Below are 18,807 nucleotides of genomic sequence, written 5' to 3'. Positions count from 1 at the left end.
ATATTGGGGATTAAAGAAATCACAGAGAAACAAAAAAAAACAGAAGACACCAAAATCTGTGAGAAATACTAGAGAACCAAAGTTTGAGCTTGAATGAGGAACCGAAGAAAATAAGTATTAGTTAGAAAAAAGTACGAGAGAAGTTCATGAGACTAAAAGATGATAAAGACAAAAGACCCAGTGATTTACCTCCCAGTGTTTTGAAAGAGGTGACTGTAGAGATAGTGAATACTCCAATTTTCATCTTCCAAAGTTCTATAAGTTCTGGAATTGTTCCTGAAGATTGGAGAGAAGCAAACGTAAACCCACTATTTAAGAAAGGTGGTGGAGAGAAACCAGGGAAGTACTGATCTAGTACCAGTAATAGGGCAAATACTAGAATTGATAATGAAGGATGTAATAACAGACATTTTGAAAAGATAAAAGAATTAAGTAGAGTCAACATGGATCTATAAAAAGGAAAATCGTGGTTGTCGGATCCACTGGAGTACTTTGAGGATGTGACTACAAGGCAAGGGGCAACCGGTTGATGTGCTGTATTTGGATTTTCAGAAGGCCTTCAATAATGTCCCACATAGGATATTGGTGAACAAGGTTAGAGCGGATGGAGTTGGCGGGTATATACACAGATATAGATTGAGAACTGGTTATTGGGCAGAAAACTAAAGATGAAGAATAAATGGATCTTTCTCAAGTTGACAAGCTGTGACTAGCCAGATACCTGCAGGGATTGGTGCTTGGGCCCCAGTTATTCACAATCTGACTCAATGATTCGGATGAGGGGACCAAATATCATATTTCTAAGTTTGCTAAAGATGCAAAACCTGGCAGGATTGTGGGTGGGGAGGAGGATGTAAAGAGGCTTCAAGTGGGTATATACAAGTTGAGCGAATGAGCAAGAATGTGGCCAAAACAATATCATGTGGAAAAATGTGGTCATTTACTTTGGTGCACAAAACAGAAAAGCAGGATATTTTTTAGATAGTAAGATATTGGTGATATTCAAAAGGGACCTAGGTGTCCTTGTACACAAATCACTGAAAGCCAACGTGAATGTGCCACAAACAGTTAAGTAGGCAATTGGCATGTTGGCTTTATTGCAAGAGGATTTGCACACAGGAGCAAAAACATGTTATACTACAATTATTTCATGTCTCATTGAGACTGCACTTGGAGTATGATGTACAGTTTTGGTCTTCTGACTTAAAAAAGGAAATAATTACCAGAGAGTAAATGCAGCAAAGGTTGACAAGATTGGTTCCAAGGAGGGTCGTGGAGGGTCAGTCATTGGGTTATTTCAAAACAGAGATCAATACAGACAATAGTGAATCAAGGGATATGGAGATAAAGCAGGAAAATGCCACTGACACAACAAATCTGCCATGATCTTGATGAATGTCGAAGCAGGCTTGAAGAACTAAATGGCCTCCTTCTCTTCTGTTTCTCATATTCATATGTTCTTAACCTGCACACCAATGCTCCAAGACAATGAGGCTCCAGAACTCACTAAATCCTTGGTCCAAACAGATAAAAATAGAGTTCCACAGCAAGGAGAGAGTGAGTGCCCTCGACTCAAGGAAGCATTTGGCCAAGTGTGCTATCAAGGAACAATGGCAAAGCAGGTCTATAAGAACCATGGAAAAAATTCTCCACCGTCTAGAGTCATGCCCTGCAAAAAGGAGGGTGGTTGTAATTTTCCAAGTTCACTCATCTTGCTGCACAAATTCCTCAGGCAAAGTCTTAGGCTCAGTCATCTTCAGCTGCTTCATCACACACCATATTCCCATCATAAGGGCAGAGGGAGGGATGCTCACTAATGATTGCATAATGTTCAATTCCACAGGCATCTCCTCAAAAAATGAAGTAGCCCGTGTATGAAAGCAGCAAGGCCTAGACAACATTCAGGCTTGGATTGGTGCCTGGCAGGTAATGTTTGCTCCTCACACATGCATTATAATTCCCCATGCCATAATCATTGCTGTTTGGATTTTATCTTTGCTGTGCCTGCAGCCAGTTATGGTGGATAAAAACAGATATAACATGTTCAGAGGGAAGCCACTGTAATCATAATATTGGCCTAGCTGGTGAAAATGGCGAAACTAATCTCAGAAGCAAACAGGAGACAATTTCTGCTTTTGATGCAACCTCCTATGATGCATTAGCTGGACTTCCAAACTTCAGTTGCAGACTCTATTGGGCATTATACAGACCTGCTTTTACATACTCTGTCAATCACTTTATGAAGTGCTTCCCAGTTACCAAGAAACACTGATAACTATTTGACATTTTTTACCTGATAGTCATTGAAGACTATCTTATCTTTTCTTGTACTGAGAACAGCATAGGAGGACACCATATGTTACATAATTGTTTGTGAAATCTTGTCTTAAGTACCTTTTGTGGCAATTTGGTTGTCAAATTTACACTGTGATTGTAATAAATTATGTTTTCACCTGGGATATGACCTAAGCTTTGATACTTAATAGTAATAATAAGACAACCGAATCATTGGAACTTGCCAGAATTTGAACACACAAGATTTCACCTTAATCGTTGTTGTGTCCACAGTGTCAACTGATATGAGTATTAATGATGTTTAAGTACTGGTTATGGGAGAAGATTTGTCATTTAGTAAATTACGGGTGATGAGAAAAGTTATTTTTCTGGGGCTTTTGGTGTGAAGGATGTCATGGCAAACAAGTGAATTGTTTAGAAGAACTTTTTGAATGATGCACAAGAGGCAGACCCTGATTTGAGGAGCTCCACTCAGCAAGAATATTTTGAGGCAGAGACTGAGAAGGTCCCCATGTGGTAATATATCTAAAATTTTTAGGGAAGTGCCGATCTTCCCAGAGGCCAGCTGATGAGGATTGGGCTGCAATCCATCAAACTATTGCTCATCCTATCACAATGAAAGTTAACAATAATCAATGAGATTAAAATGACTGCTCATTTGGATATTTAAAGACTCAGGTTATTCTAAATCTAAATTTAAATTAGTCTTTAAGTATCCAAATAAACTTTTGCATAATGGAGAAGTGGACTTTTTCAAAACATGTTGTATATGTCAGAAGTTTCGAAAGCCACAGCCTTTGATCATGCCTGCTCCATAAATACAGACACCGCAATTTGATGAACCTTTTGGTCATGCTTTTTGTGGATTATGTTGAAACTCTGCCTGTACGTAAACTGGATCTTTGGCCATTCACGTTGTTACAGTAGGAAAGGGAAAGCCAGTCAAACAAAACCCCCACAGACTCAATCCATGCTCATTGGCAAACTTCAACAATTTGAAAGGCATGTAAAAAATAATGAGAATGAGGGAGTTAAAGGGACTACAACCATCATGCGTTTTTGAAAAAACTTCAAAACACAGGACCAAAGGCTGTTTTGTGGCAGCTTGATGCTGCAGTCCTTTTTGCAGTAAAAATCATGCATGGTGCAGGTGAAAACAATGACAACTTGTCAAGGGTCTAAACAATGAATGTAAAAATAAAATGGGATGACAGAAAATCATTGCTGGAGTGTTTTATATAAAGAAAACTTTATTATGGTAAAGTTAGCTTTTTTCTAAGGGGAGAAATAATGTATGTAAGAATTGTTTGGAGTTATCTGGAGTTTATTCTTGATCTGCCTTCAGCCAGCTGCGTAGGACAGAAACTGATACAACTTAGGTTTGAAAGAACATCATGAGCCTTCAGCCAACATTGGAGGATAGAAATTGAAACATCTTATGTTCAAAGGGGAGGCTGTCATCATGATAATATCAATCCTGCTGGTGTAAGTTGGTAAACTGCGGAAATTCATCCGAGGGAACTAGGGACAATTACTTCTTTTGATGTGCCTTCCCAGGATTTAACAGCAGGACCTCACTTGTGGGCCATGTACGGTATTGAACATTACACATCCTGCTCTTGTATTCATTGTGAATACTCCCCAGTTATCAAAAAGTTTATGATATCTGTTTTGCATAATACATATTAAAGATTATTTGCATTTGTGTCTAAAGCATCTTTTATTGCAGTCAGTGGTTTTGCTGTGATTGTTATATAGGTGCCAAACAATTATCATTTCCAACAAAACAGTGTCTAACCACCTTGACAATCAATGGCATTACCATATTCGAGAAGACCACTATAAATATCCTGGGGTGGAGAGGAGTGGGGGAAACCATTGATTGGAAAACCACTGGACCAGCCACATAAATACTGTGACTACAAGAGCGAGTCATTGATCCAGGAGTCCCACAGCAAGTGACTCACCTACTGAAATCCTTTCTGACATCCATCCACAGAAAACAAGTCAGGAGTGACATGGGAGTTGCTAACAAGACTGGCATTTAATGCTCAATTCTAATTCCCATTAAATGGAGTAATTTGCTGGGCCATTTCAGAGGGTCGGCATTCATATTGCTGAGGATGTGGAGTCACATATGGTAAGGGCAACACAGTGGTGCAGCTGGTAGTGATGCTGCCTCACTGCTCCAACAAGCAGTTCAATCCTCACCTCTGGTGCTGTCTGTGCAGAGTTTTCACATTTTCCCACGTGGTTTCTCCGGGCGTTCCGGTTTCCACCTCCACCCAAAGACACGCAGGTCGGTAGGTTAGTTGGCCACTATAAATTGCTACTAGTGTGTAGGTAAGTGGTAGAATCTGCTGGGGGGGAGGGGTTTAAATTGATGGAAATGTGTGGAGAATAAAAAGGAATTCGTGGAAATGACGCTTGGTGATTGGTGCGGACTCGATAGGCTGAAGGCTTGTTTGTGCTGCTTGACTGTATAACTTCAAATCTAAAGGGCATTAATAAGACTGTTTCTTTTTAAGAATCACTGTCCAGTAATTCACAATCATCATTTCCGCTACTAAATTTTTTATTCCAGATTGATTTAATTGCTTGAATTTAAATTCAATGTAGTGTGAAGGTGGTTTGATGGACGGCACAACATGGTGGGCCGAAGGGCCTGTTTTGTGCTGTATGGTTCTATGGTTTTATGGAAATAGTGGCACACTCTCGTCTTGCAGCTCCAACAAAACACAAGAAGCTCAACACCATCCTAAGCAAATCACTTGACTGGTACCTCCACACATTCAATTACCCCCATTAACTTTTTACTGTAGCTGCAGTGTACACCACCTACACAATGCATTGTAGTTACTTGTCAAAGCTACATCATCAACACCTCGCAAACCAGCAAACTCTAACACTAAGAAGGAAAAGATCAGCAGCCACATGGGAACACCACCACCCGTCCCAGGTGCATATAATCTATACTTGGAGGTAGATCGTCAGTCCTTCATCAGGAATTCCCTACTCCGCTGTACTGTTGGAGTAGCTTCACCAGGAAAACTGCTACAGTTCAAGAAGGTGGCTTACCTCCATCTTTTCAAGGGCAACTAGGCATGGGTAGTAAATGCTGTCCTGGCCAGTAACAACTGGACCCCATATATGAATAAATAAGAGTTAGTCTAACATAATGAACTTGAAGTAAAGAATCAAGCTGAATGTATGAAGTACAATAGATAACTGAACAGGAAATAAGTGAACTGAGGGCATGAGAACTAATTAGCAGTAGAATAAGAAAGAATCTAGAAATCTTTTTTGGACATACAGATAGATAATTATTCTAGGCTTTGTTATTCATTCTGGTTCTGGTGCAAACAGGAAGGGAAGCAATGGCAGATCCAGTTCTTGAACCGAATGGAGCATGTCTAGTGGGCAGCATTTGGGAAACAGGGTTTAAACTATCCTTCCGTTTCCCATGTACATGGAAAAGGACAAGGAACATTCAAATATTCACTCATTCTACTTGACGAAGATTAATTTCAGTAATTGAAAAGAATCCAGTCCAAATGGATTGCAATCAAAGGATAGCAGATAAAACAGTAAATTAACAATGGAGGCCTTCAAAGAGTTACGTACAGACCAGGCACAATTCCCCGAGGTCTGTGATGGAAGGTCATCCAAAGATTAAGCTCCCTAGATGAGTAAAGATGAAAAGATTAAAATGATAAAGGAAACATGGTATTATAATAAATGTAAAATACATAACCCAATTGAGAACCAAGTTGACTACTGAAAGTACATGCAATAAGGCAGTAAATAGCACTAAGAACTATAAGAGAGTGCCTTAGAATTGATTAGTAAGTAGAACAAGGGGAATCCTGTGCCTTTTATAAACATATATACAGTAAAAGGGGAGTGAAAGGAAGGGTGGACAGTTAGAAACAAAAAAGGAGATATTCTCGTGGAGATATTGGGGATAGCTAATACAGAAATGAATCACCTTCACTCATAAATGGTATGTCATCAATGACACATCAACACAAGGACTTGAAGAAAAAAATGGACAGGTTAAAAGAAAATGAGCAGGTACTGAAAAGGTCAGCAGAAATCAAGGTAGAAAAATCATCCGGTCTGGACTCCAGCCACAATCTTCCAATACTCCTATGATATTGGAGAGTTGCTGGCTAACTGGGGGAATTACAAATGTTACAGCAACCGAAAGAGAAACAGAAAATTGTGTAAATACTCAGCAGGCCAGGCAACACTTTGAAGAGAGAAACAGAGTTAATATTTTAGCTCAATAACCTTTCATCTGGTGAAAAGCCATTGACCTGAAATCTTTGCTCTCTTTACAGGTGTTGCCTGACCTGGTTGTCTCTTAACAGCACTCTGAAACAGACTAGCAAGTCTCTCAGTTCAAGAGCAAATTAGGCATGGGCAATAAACCCTGGCCTTGCCAGTGATGCTGACAAACTGTGAATGAATAAAAATGACACAATGTTGATGAAAACATAAGATCTGGACCCTTGAACAGGAAGAGTCCATACAGCCCCTCATTGCTAGTGTGATCTTGGTCTCAAGTTCTACTCCCCCTAACCCTCAACTGCCCTACACACCAAAAATCTTGAATACAATATGCCTCCAAAAAGCTCTTGGGGTGGAGAATTCTAAAGATCTACGATCCTCTCAAAAAAGAAATTACTCCTCATTCATTTTAAATGATGGCCTTTTATTCTGAAACAATTGCCTCTTATTCTAAATTCTCGGCGTCTGTTCTGTCAAGCCCATGCCAAATCTTATATGTTTCGATAAGATGACTTCTTATGCTTTTAAACTCCAATGAGTATAGGTCCAACCTGTTCAATATTTCCTCATAAAACAACCCTTTCATCCCAGATATCAATCTGGTAAACCTTCTCTGAACTACCTCCAATACAAATGTATCCTTGCTTGAATAAAGTGGACAAATCTTTATGCAGCAATCTTACCAATGCTCTGTGCAGTTTTGACAGGACCCTTAACTTTAATACTCCATCCCCTTTAATACAAGAAGTGCATTGATCATGCAGCAAATTGATATGATCTGAAAGGCATTGCCTAAAAGAAGAGTGGAAGCAGACCCACTAACAACTTTCATGAAGAAATTGGAGCGATCTCTTAAGTAGTAAAATTGGCAGTGATATAACTGTAATGGAGTGGGACCAAAATGGAAAAATCTTTCAAAGAGAGGGCACAGACTCATTAGCCTTGATCTATGCTGTTTCATCTTAAGTTTCTATGACATTTGGGAAGAAGAACAGAAAGAGACATGATGCCCTAAAATTTGTAATAGAGAAACTGATATAAAGGCGTGCAGATCTTCAAAGTTGCAACCAGAGGCAAAACAAAACCCCAGAAAAAGACAAATGTGATTCTGGGTTAATATAAAAGCAAGATTTTTAATTTGTTCGAGACATTTAGGCCAGAATTGGAGTATTGGATGACTGAAGATTATATAAGGAGTACTGCTAAAATTAATTTGAAATAAACCATGAATGGGAGGTTACACTTAGAAAGGAAGGAACAAACTGAACTGAGGTTATCAAAATTCCGAAAGATTTAATGAAAATAACCTTGCTTTCGCTGATTGAAAAATCAGGATAAAGAATGTACACTAAATTTTTCCATAACAGCGAAGGAGAAAGATGGAAAAAATATTTACAAAAATGGTTCATGAAAATATAGAAATCTTCATTGGCCAGTGATTAGTAAGGAATAAATTTTTGTTTCAGATTTCCAGCCAGTGCAATTTTTTGCTCCTAATTTAATAATTTTGGATTTGAGTAAGATCTTTATAGCAAGAATATAAAAGATGCAGGGAATAGTCAGAAAAAAAATGGTAATACCTAGAGAACTCTGGTTGAATCATGAGGAATTGAATGAAATGAATGGACTCCTCCTGTATGGAAATTCTATTATTTCATCAACTGGATTTGAAACCTTCCATAGGTAAATGGCAACAATATCCTTACTCGTTTATTTTTCAACAATTTTAATTCATTACTCTGCCAGTGGATTAATTTAAATTGATAAAATTTTGAATGCCTCGAAACATATTTGGATAGCTTTGCTTATTCTTAATTTGGGTTCAATTTTACAAGGTGCAGACTACACTATTCATTAAAGTAATGAACTGGCCAGATGATAATCCACGAATGGTAGCATTAAATGCACCAGTTGGTCACATCAATTCACTGAATGCATTGTATTTTGGAAGCAAATTACAATGCATTGCCAATATTCTATGACACACAGCCAACCACTGGTCATGAATTTCGAGATAAATATCCTCTGAACTTTACTTTGAATATAGCCACAAAAGGCTAGTGGGGATCATGAAACATACATTATGACTTTTAATCTCTGCCATCTCCTGCATATTGAAAAAAAAGTTTCTCAAAATAAAGGTATAGGAAAAGCTTTGACTGAGTACTGAAGACATCTTCAGGTGAGATTAATAATCTGCCTCTCAAGAGGTAAACACATAATTGAGCATCCCAAATGAATTCCTACTTAAATAAAAACAGAAAATGCTATAAATACTCAGCAGGTCAGGAGGCATCTGTAGAGTTAGAAATAGAGTTAATATTTCAGTGTGATCATCTTTCATCAGGGCTAACATTAACAACCTTGTGCCAGTAAGTTTGATTTTTCCTGATGTATAGTTTCCAAAAAATTAAGCAGCAAATATAATTCTTCTTAATTGTTGGATTTATGTTCTGCTTTAAAATTTGATTTCTGTTATTAAGTTGGCCAATTCTCACATCAAGACTAATTGCCAACCAAAGTAGCTCCTCTCACTTTGAATTCTGCTTACTCTTGGTAACCCCACCAAATAATTCAGAAGGGTGGAGAACAATCTCATCAATAGCAAACTCATATTACTTGCTTTGCTTCTCTGATGGAAACAGTCCTCATTTTAACTACCGAGGAGTATAGATAAGCACAATTATAGAAATGTAACTAGCCCATATACCATCTAAATTTCTTATCTGAATGTATAACAATAGTGATATTCACAAATGAAAATTTTAAGAGTTCAAGGAAATGCAACTACAAGAAATGAAGTCACAATAACATGCATTTTCGAAGTACTCCTCAACTTTCCTATGAACAGTTGGAGGAAGACAGTCTGAAGTGAACTTGTTCAATTTGTGAGGAACAAATTCAACTATTATTATGATAGAGATAATACATCATAGTCTAAGCTATACACAACTTGTTCATAAATTATGAAGCCCCAGTATTTTGGTTATTGTAATCTGTCTGAGGTTTAAACTAGCTTTATTACCATAGAAGTCTGTAAAATTAGAGTAATTTAACTGTGTTCAGGACAATAATGAACTTGATCAAAAGCCTTCATAAAAGGATCTGGTTAAATGTACAGAGAGGTATGAATAGAATTAATCAAAGGATGCCATTGTTCAGACAATTTTATTTCAAGAAGTGGCTATGACTTCTGGTGAAATGCATGAACCTCAGTTGAGGAGCAACAGGTTAATTAACATCTGAAAAGATTGACGGCAATACTTCAGATATAACCTTTCATTGACAAGTCACTATCAAGCTGGAACAGACCATTTGTTAGATAAATTTTGTAGCCTCCAGGGTTGGAGCACAAGCATCGTTTTGGTTCCAAAGTTCATTCTGTAAAAATGCCATTTCTCTTCTGGTTTGCTTCTTCAAGAGAAGGTGTACCCAGCACCTTGTTCTTTAAAACTGGCCAAATCATGTTTCACTTCATTATCAAAGCATCTGAGTTCCTAAGCTATGATGGCAGAGTGGTGTTCAGGCCTGCCACTGTTGGGATTGTCCATGAGGGTCCTCAACTTCATATTGTGGAGTACAAGTTGCCCATACATGGTTTCCTTTAAATTGAGGTAGCCACTGCTTCACAGAGTGAGGCTTGGATCCAGTGACTTCTCTAGTCTTTGCCTATCACAGCTTGACAGAAATTGCTTCTTTTCCCACCCTGATGTTGAAGTTATCCAGGATGATCAGTGGGATACAGATCAAATTTTTACCCCAAGGGATGAGGCCACAGAGGACTTCTATTCATGGCCTTGAAGAAGCCGGGGTCTGGAACAAAGATAGGTGTGCAGTTGCTGCTGTGGTTGGGAGCACAGACCGGGTGCGTGGGCAGGGACCGTGTCGGGAACGCAGAGCGATTACGTGGGCAGGGACCGTGTCGGGAATGCAGAGCAGGTCTGCTGCTGGAGCCGGGTTTAAGGACCTTGGATAGGTGCTGGGCTGGAATAAGGGTGAGGTAAGCAGCCAGGAATGGCAGCTGATGTTCACCGTGTGATAACTCCAACTGAAATGCATGGAGCAGCATCAACTACTTCCTTCCAGACTTCTTTCAACCCCACCAAATCCTGTGACTCCATCAACCAAAAGGGAATGTGCAGCACTCTCCCCAAATTCCACTGCTCACTGAAATTTATCTTCATCATATGTTTGCTTTATGCAACCCAAGAACCTAACCAACAGGGTTACATTACAGACAGTGTCAATGAAGACCACTATCAAACTAGGCTGTGTCATTGCACCTACACTTTTTTAAGTTTTCTCACTGAAATGCTGCTTCTCAACAACATCCAATCGCAGTGGAGCTAATCTTCAGAACTGTTCAACCTACAGCGGCTACAGTCCAGAACCAAGATCACTTGCACCTGGTGGGCTGCCACATGTAGACAACACTTAAGTTTTTGTGAGTGATTGGAGACCAAGCTCCAGGCTTCCATCAACTCATTCATGGAAGCTTACAAGAAGATGGGCCTTACATTTAATGACTACAAGACAAAGATCTTCTACCAAACTCTCCCGTTACACACACTGGCCATAAAAGTTCACAACGATACCTTGGAAGATGTGCACAACTTCTCATATCTCAGGAGTGACCTCTCAGCAAAGGCAGATACAGTTGATGTGTTTAGGGAGAAGCAATCCATGGTCAAAGGATATAAAGTATGTTAATCATTGGTTTCACTAATACAAACAAGAACCAGCCTTCAAGTTACTTCCAGATGTAACTTACAAGCAGTAATCGATTTTGAAATTGCAAGAACAGATGCATAAATAGGTATTTTGTCTGGAAAGGGAGCAGGCTCACAGCTGGAGGCTGCTTAAGAGATACAGTATACTTTGGAAATTGGTAAGATAATATGTGATCTCTTAACAGATATCTGCATAAAGACGTCTGTTAAATATTGGGACAAAACAAATGTGACATGATCATGAAACATTTTCACATGCACTGACCTCATGTACAGACAACAGAACATTGAACCCACCAGCCATGACTACACCTGAGAGGGAAGTGTGATATTCATACATACTGAAAAACAATAGATGAAGTTCTAGGCATTGGAACCAGGCATCAGATATTTTGAGTTAAAGACATTTTGCACCATTGTGACATAGATAAAGGGGATCCTGTGTCTCCAACTCTGGGATGAGATCAAGGGAAGTTCCTGACTGGCTATATTGCCACTTAGTACTTCAAACATGGTCATCATAATTTTTGTTCCATCAATGAATATTTGGGTCGTTTGTACATCCAGAGAGCCACCCCTCACAATACAGTGGTTAAAAAATTGGATGCTTTGGCCATTTGGGCTTTGACTTTAGAATATCGATGTGAACTACCTTGTCTCAACAAAGATGTTTGAGTATTCAGAGTTGGTCTTGCCACTTAAGATGTGTTCCCATTGTAAATGTATAATTCTATGAAATGATTTGTCCACACACAACATATTGAGGTAAACTACATGTTGTAACTTTTGACATTATATTTGATCACCTGTTCTTATCTTTATACCTAAAAGACATAGAAATATGATGTATTCTGAGATTTGGGAGATTCGTCCAACTGGTCTCCCTTGTGTGTTTGCTTGTGCTGAACAAAGACCTGGTACATCTGCAGCTCCAGACTCTGAGTGGCTCTTTCAACCACAACAGATGAAATTCATCATTGCCTTCAATGCATCAATACAGCCCCTGGTTGAGTGAGGAAAAGGGTGATTGAAGATCAAGTCTCCAGGACTGGCACAAATCTCATGGGCTACCTGATAACAGTGACTTCTGTCCTCCTGTATTCTTCTGTGACTTGGACTACCCCACAGTGGGCAACGAGCCACTGGAAAGATATCAGTGACACTGTCTCCACAAAGTCCTCCAAATTCATTGGAAGGATAAGTGAACCAATGTCAGTCTCCTCTCTCAAGTCAACATCCCAGCAGAGAAGCCCTAATTACATTCAGTTGCCTCTCTTGGGTTGGCCACATCTTTCACATTCCAGATACCAGACTGTCAAAATAGATTCTATTCTAAGCTTTACCATGGGAAGAAATAACCGGGTGGACAGAGAATAAGATTCAAGGATGTGTTTAAAGCTTCTCTGCAGAAATGCAACATCTCCGCCAACCCCTGGGAATCTCAGCCCATGATCACTCAAAGGAGGAGCAGTGCAGATGATATCAAGAACTTCAAGTCCATGCATCAGGACCACACAGAAGCATAGTGTAAATAAGTGATTGATGGAGTGGATCATCAATCTGCCCGCCCTCAGAGACTGCCCACCCACCTCCCTCGTCAGGCATCTCCTGCCCCATCTGTGGAAGAATCTGCAGTTCCCACACTGCATGTTCAGTCATCTCAGAACCCACAAAATCAGAGTGGAAGCATGTCATCCTTGATCCTGAGGGATCACCTACAAAGATTGAACTGATTATATTCAGAGGATATTATCAAAGAGGGGATAGAGGTTAACAGGCAGAGGTAAAAGGGGTAAAATCAAAATTACTTTCAGTAATAGACTGAATTTTTCATTTCAAAAAGGGTCTCTCCAATCTAACTGTGGGTTGTTCAGATTATTGGCAATGCCCAAAACACTTTTTTTTCTTGCAAACATTCAGCCAAAAATCAGAAGAAACAATATAGTGTAAATAAAGAAAATTCCACTTCAACGATCAGATTTTACAAATACAGTGCAAAAGTCAAGCTGTTTTTAGCTGTACCATAATGCTTAGATGTTACCGCATCATCTTTAATGTTTATTAAAAGAGCACAGATGTTGTAATATTAACTCCAAGAACAGTAACAAGGCTTTAGTGATTAATATTGTAGCATTTATACTAAATACAAAGGCTGCCATTTTGTGTTCTCATCTGAAATGCTCATCTTCCCTTCAGATGCCAACTGTTTTGTTTCAAGAGTCCTCACTCTTTTAATTTCATGAACCCAACTTGCAGCTTCAATTTGTTGCTTTGCTATTGTGACTCTTCATAATAAAACTGAATTCATCTGCTGAAAATGTTCCTCAAATCTTACCAGTAATACAATTTCAACTGAGAGTAAATCCTACCTTTCTACAGTAACGCGGAGTTACAAACTCACTGCCCGTCGCTACGGTGTTTGCCAAAGCTGGATACAGGTTGTAACATAAAAACTAACTTAAGAGTTAGTTCAGCCATTCTTCGGAAAACATTGTCAAGCACAAAAATGACTGTATTCAACGAGAAAACTTTTAGCTGCGGGAGTTAAATTGCAACACAGCACATCGATAACATATGAACGGGGACCAATACCTGCACTTAGGTTGATGTTGCTGCTCTCAGCTGCCGGCTGGTTCGTGGATATGTTGTTGTACCTGACGGGAGGATGGTCCTGGAGCGGTCGCTCCAAGGTGCGACTGGGGATGCCGAAGCAAACGTAGACGTTGCTGGTGATACTGCTCCCGGGACCAGCCTACTGTTGGACGCCGCTCTGGTAAGGGTAATGCTGCTGCTGCTGTTGGTGGTGCTGATGGTGGTAGTGATGTTTGCTGCTGCCCGGTGTTTATGGCAACCGGCGGGTGGTGGTGACTCTGATGGGGAGCTCCTCCTGCTCCAGCGCCAATGGCCAGCTGCGGGATCTCCACCATGGTCGGTCTCTCGTACCTCCTGGCCATCATCACCTTCTTCCCGGGGAAGGGTTTGAGCACACTGTAGGGGTTTCGCTGTTTGCACACTTTGGAGACGGTGCCCCCGCGCAATGTTTCATCTTCCGTCTGATGCATCGCCTCCTCCATTGCGGCTCGCTGGTGCGGGGGCGGGGGGGGGGGAGGGTGGTGGGGGGTGGGGGGAGGGAGCGGCTTCCCTTCAGCTTCTCCTTTGACGCTTCCACCGAGCCCAGCTCGCAGTCGGAAGGGGCTACGGGTGATTGGCAGCGCCGCTGACCTACGCCCGGGAGAGTTACCGGCGGACCGACGCGCAGCCCCGGAGCGACCCAATGAGAGGGAGGCGAGGGCGGGACTTCTGCTTCAGCCGAGGCTGCTGTCACTGCTGTCTGTCTGACTGCTTCGGTCCCTGTGTGCCTGTCACTCCGGGTCTGTCTCAGTGTGTCGGCGCCTCAGCCCTGCGAGTGTCAGTGTCCCAGCCTGTACCTGTGTTTCACAGTGGGTGGGTTTCTCTGCCCCTGTATGTATCAGTGATCCAGCATGTGTCTCTGCTTCTTAGTGTGTCTCAGCCTGTCTACATGTGTCTCACTATGTATGTGTCACCCCCTAGCATGTCTGTATATTTCTTAGTGTCATTGTCCCAGTATTTGTCTGTTATTTTCGTTGTGTATGTCTCACCATGTGTCTGTGTTTGCCTGCGTCAATCTTCCTCTGTCTCCATGTGCATGTGTTGTTGTTTGTGTGTGTGCATGCATAACTCCCTCAGTGCATGTGTTGGATGTCTCCCTCAGTGTCTATCTCTGGTTATGTATTTATGCATCTCTGTGTTGGTGTTTCTGTTTCTGTGTGCATGTTTGGCTATTGTGTATTTGCATGTCTCCCTTAGTTTGTGTGTGAGATAGAGTCATAAAAAGACATGCAAACAGGCTCGGCGGCCCACCAAGTCCACACAACCATCAGCCACTCATTTGCACTAATCCTCCATTAATCCTGTTTTTTATTCTCCCCACATTCCCATCAACTGCCCCCAAATTCTACCACTCACCTTCACAATTTACAGTGGACACTTACCTATTGACCCACATGTCTTTGGGATTTGGGAGGAAACCAGAGCACCCAGAGGAAACCCAAGCAACCACAGGGAGAACATGCAAAATCCACACAGATAGCACCTGAGGTCAGGATTGAACTCGCATCTCTGATGCTGTTGCAGGGATGGCACAGTGTAGGTTGTGCATGAGTGAGTCTTTGTGGGCTTCTCTCTCTTTCAGTAAATCTTTGTGCCTCTGTTCATGTGTACGTATCTCCCTTAGTGTATCTCTGTAGATTTGTGTCTGTCTGTCTCTCTCTGTATAACGTTGCTGTTTACAATTACCTCAAAATGATTTACACAATGCCCTGTCAGCAAGAGTTAAAGAAAACATGCAAACAGGCAGTCTTTGTTCTTATCACCTTTAACACGCAGTGCTCTTTAGACAACTGTAGATTATAAATTGTATTTCTTAAATTTTCAGCTATCAGAAAATTAATATCCAGTCAGATTTCAATTTCCACCATTGTCCCAACCCTGCAAGATTCTGCGATGAGAAGCAATGGAAGCAAGAGCAGGTAGTAGATTTTTCAATGGAATATGTATATATTATGGACATATACTCTCAGCCCATATGACTTCTATTCACAGCCCATCCGTCGATTGTCCCTCACCCTTTTCTTAACGATGGTCCTAATCCTCAAAGCTCTGATGCAAATTACCATTTTCATATTGACTGATATGTTGAATCCTATCAGTACTGAACCGGTGATCCTACTGTCTCAGACAGGGCTGTCGGGTTTCTTACTTTGGTCAAGCATCCCATCATCCTCCCATGGTTGTTTATAATTTACAGTTGTATTATAGTGCAGAAATTATAGTTAAGACTGGAAGATTTACAGTATTTAAACACAAGCCACAGTGATTCAATGACCACAGAGAAGATTGGAAGCTGGTGTTTTATGGTTTATAGGTCTCTTGTGCCTCCCTCAATAAACTATATCTATAAATTACACCTTCCCCATACCTGAGACTCACAAGAGAATTTTTTTTATAGGGACTTCCATCTGTCTTAGCTAGCTAATGTGCATATGCTATTGGCTGTATTGCTCTGTACCATCTCAGTGTACAAGTAATATGAAGGCGATAGGATAATTATTCCTATTGGACAGATGATAACTAGATTGGAAAATAATCTGAATCTGTGAGGAGAAGGTATACTAATATAGAATATATAGAAAGTGGAAGCTATACTTTATTTTTCACAGTCTGCTCTGTGTTTTAGATGGTTGTTGATCTCCTTATGATGGCCGCTGGACCTTCTTCAGCTCGAGCGCGGGAAACTCTTATTGCGGGATCATATAGCTCATTAAAGAAATAGTTAGCCCATTCCTGGAGAGAAACTTTTGATTTATTGTAGCTCATTAAACAGATGTTTATCCCATTGCTAGGAAGACTGTTCATCTATTGTGTAGCTAATGGTTGTTATGGCGAGTGCGACTAATGATTTTGTAGTAGTTCTGCAGCTGATAGCTTTTATAACTGATGTCATGTGCCAGCGAGTCTCAGAACTCATAAATAATAGAGACACATTGTGATGTTTTATAACTGTTAGCCTTGTAGCGAATAAGCCGAGTATTGTTTTATAACTGATAGTTCTTTAGCCTAGAACCAGTACTCCCAATGCCCATAAATAATTGGGGCAATCTGTGACTGAGTCAGGAAATGACTGTGGCGAAAGACAAATGGTTGTGAGCCAGGAGGCAACAGTGAAAGGAGGCAAATGGCAAAGGATGAAACTGTGAAGATAAGAGAGAACATGATGGATTGTAACAATGTAATTGAGCTATGAAACAAGGTATGAAAAAGGCCCATGAGCTTTGCTTGGGGGCAGTCAGAGAGAGCAGTAGTCAGAGGGTGACTGGTAACTGACTATCTGACTGTCACAACTTTTGCTTGCAAATAGAAGTTTAATTTCTTGAGGAATCTTCTGCTTCTCCTGGTCATCTATTTGTTGCGGGTAACCACGACACTAAGTCCTATGTACCACCAGAGTGAATTGCCGTGAATTGTGGGTATCTCCTCCTTGTTGCCTTATGTTAGAATATAATGATGTTTAAACTGATTCATTAGTCTGTTCCATTATTTCAAAGAAGCATTTTGGCACTTTGGGGAGGTCATATCCAAAACTAAAGATGTCGTGATGGAGGTCCACCCCAGAGTCATTTATCATAGTTTCTGGAGATGCAAGAGACTGTAGAAGCAGTGGCCTGGAGCAAAAAAACAAACTGCTGGAGGAATTCAGCAGGTCAAGCAGCATCTGTGGAGGCAAAGGGATAGTTGACATGTCAGGACATGACCCTGCAGCAGGACTGAGAATGTAGAGGGGATATAGCCAGTATTCAGGGGTGAGAGGGAAGGGTAAGGCAGGGACAAGCAGCTGATAGGTGAAATGGAGTAGGGGATGATATGTAGAGACAGCTAGGGAAAGAGAAAAAAAGAGGGGCAGATGGAGACGGGGGAAAGGGAAGGTGCAGGTAGAGACGCAGGTAGAAGGTGATAAATGGAAACAAGAGGCTGCAAGTGCTGCAATCTGATAAGTAAGGAAGGTGACGTAGAACCAGGTAAGGGAGGCAGATGGAACCAGTTGGAGGAGAGGAGACCCAGTAGATATAGTGTGTGGGTGATAGGCAGACGGAATCAGCTGGGGAAGGAGAGAACCTGAAATTAGTATGACAAGGGACAGGTTGCTTAGAGACCAGAGGGATCACAGGATGAGGTAAAGTCTACTGACCTTCCTCAGAGACAAAAGACAAGGGAACTTGCTATCACACCTGATCAAAATTGAGAGATGTACCTCAAAAACAAGCAGTTGTTCAAATGGTAAAAGGTCAATAGAACTTTGGTAGTTGTAAAACCTCTGTGACACCAGGAAGAAAGTAGACTGATCAACTACCTGGAGGCTGGAATGGGGAGGACTGATCAACTAGTCTCATCTGGTCCTTGGATAAATCCAAGCAACCAGGTAGCCCAACACATGTGAATGTATGATGCTTGCAGTATTGGAACCTTCATAGAATTAAATAGAGTTGCTTGGAGTAGACAAACTAGATGACTCTGAGTTGTTGATATTCAGAGTAAACTATGGACCAGGGTAGGAAGAGCCTACATCCAGCAGAGAAGGTTTTTCAAGGCAGTGGTGATAAATATTTGTCACGTCCAAACCTGGATTCCTGTGGCTGTGAAGATAGTGTTCTCTGTTGCCCCAAACTGCTTATCCTCTGGATAAACATAGGCAGCCACCACTCACTGTTTGTAATGCACTGTCATGTATAGGAACTCTCTCTCTACTCAAGGATGAGGAAACTAGGAATTAATTTCCTTCCTGAGCTGAAAGCAGGGTTTGCACACTTGCCAGAACAATGGGCTCCCTGAGGTTTCGGGGTGATGGACTTAAGTCTTATGGTGCTGTGAGCTCTACACATGAACCTGGAAATCTTCATGAGCAGCAAAGGCT

The 18,807-nt window shown here is 40.9% G+C and overlaps 1 protein-coding gene across 1 annotated transcript in view; it reads right to left on the bottom strand.

The window, feature by feature from the left end:
• LOC127583904 (BEN domain-containing protein 4) overlaps nt 1-14,392 on the bottom strand; it is a 43,843-nt gene extending 29,451 nt beyond the window's left edge. Inside the window, 2 exon segments of the mRNA XM_052040298.1 lie at nt 13,911-14,046; nt 14,048-14,392. Coding sequence (XP_051896258.1) covers nt 13,911-14,046; nt 14,048-14,392 — 481 coding nt within the window.
• Nucleotides 14,393-18,807: the final 4,415 nt, after the last annotated feature.

The sequence above is a fragment of the Pristis pectinata genome, chromosome 2, assembly GCF_009764475.1.
Source record: "Pristis pectinata isolate sPriPec2 chromosome 2, sPriPec2.1.pri, whole genome shotgun sequence".
Classification (NCBI taxonomy): domain Eukaryota; kingdom Metazoa; phylum Chordata; class Chondrichthyes; order Rhinopristiformes; family Pristidae; genus Pristis; species Pristis pectinata.
The sequence above is the reverse complement of the archived record's forward strand: the minus strand, read 5'-3'. Positions and strand labels throughout refer to the sequence as shown.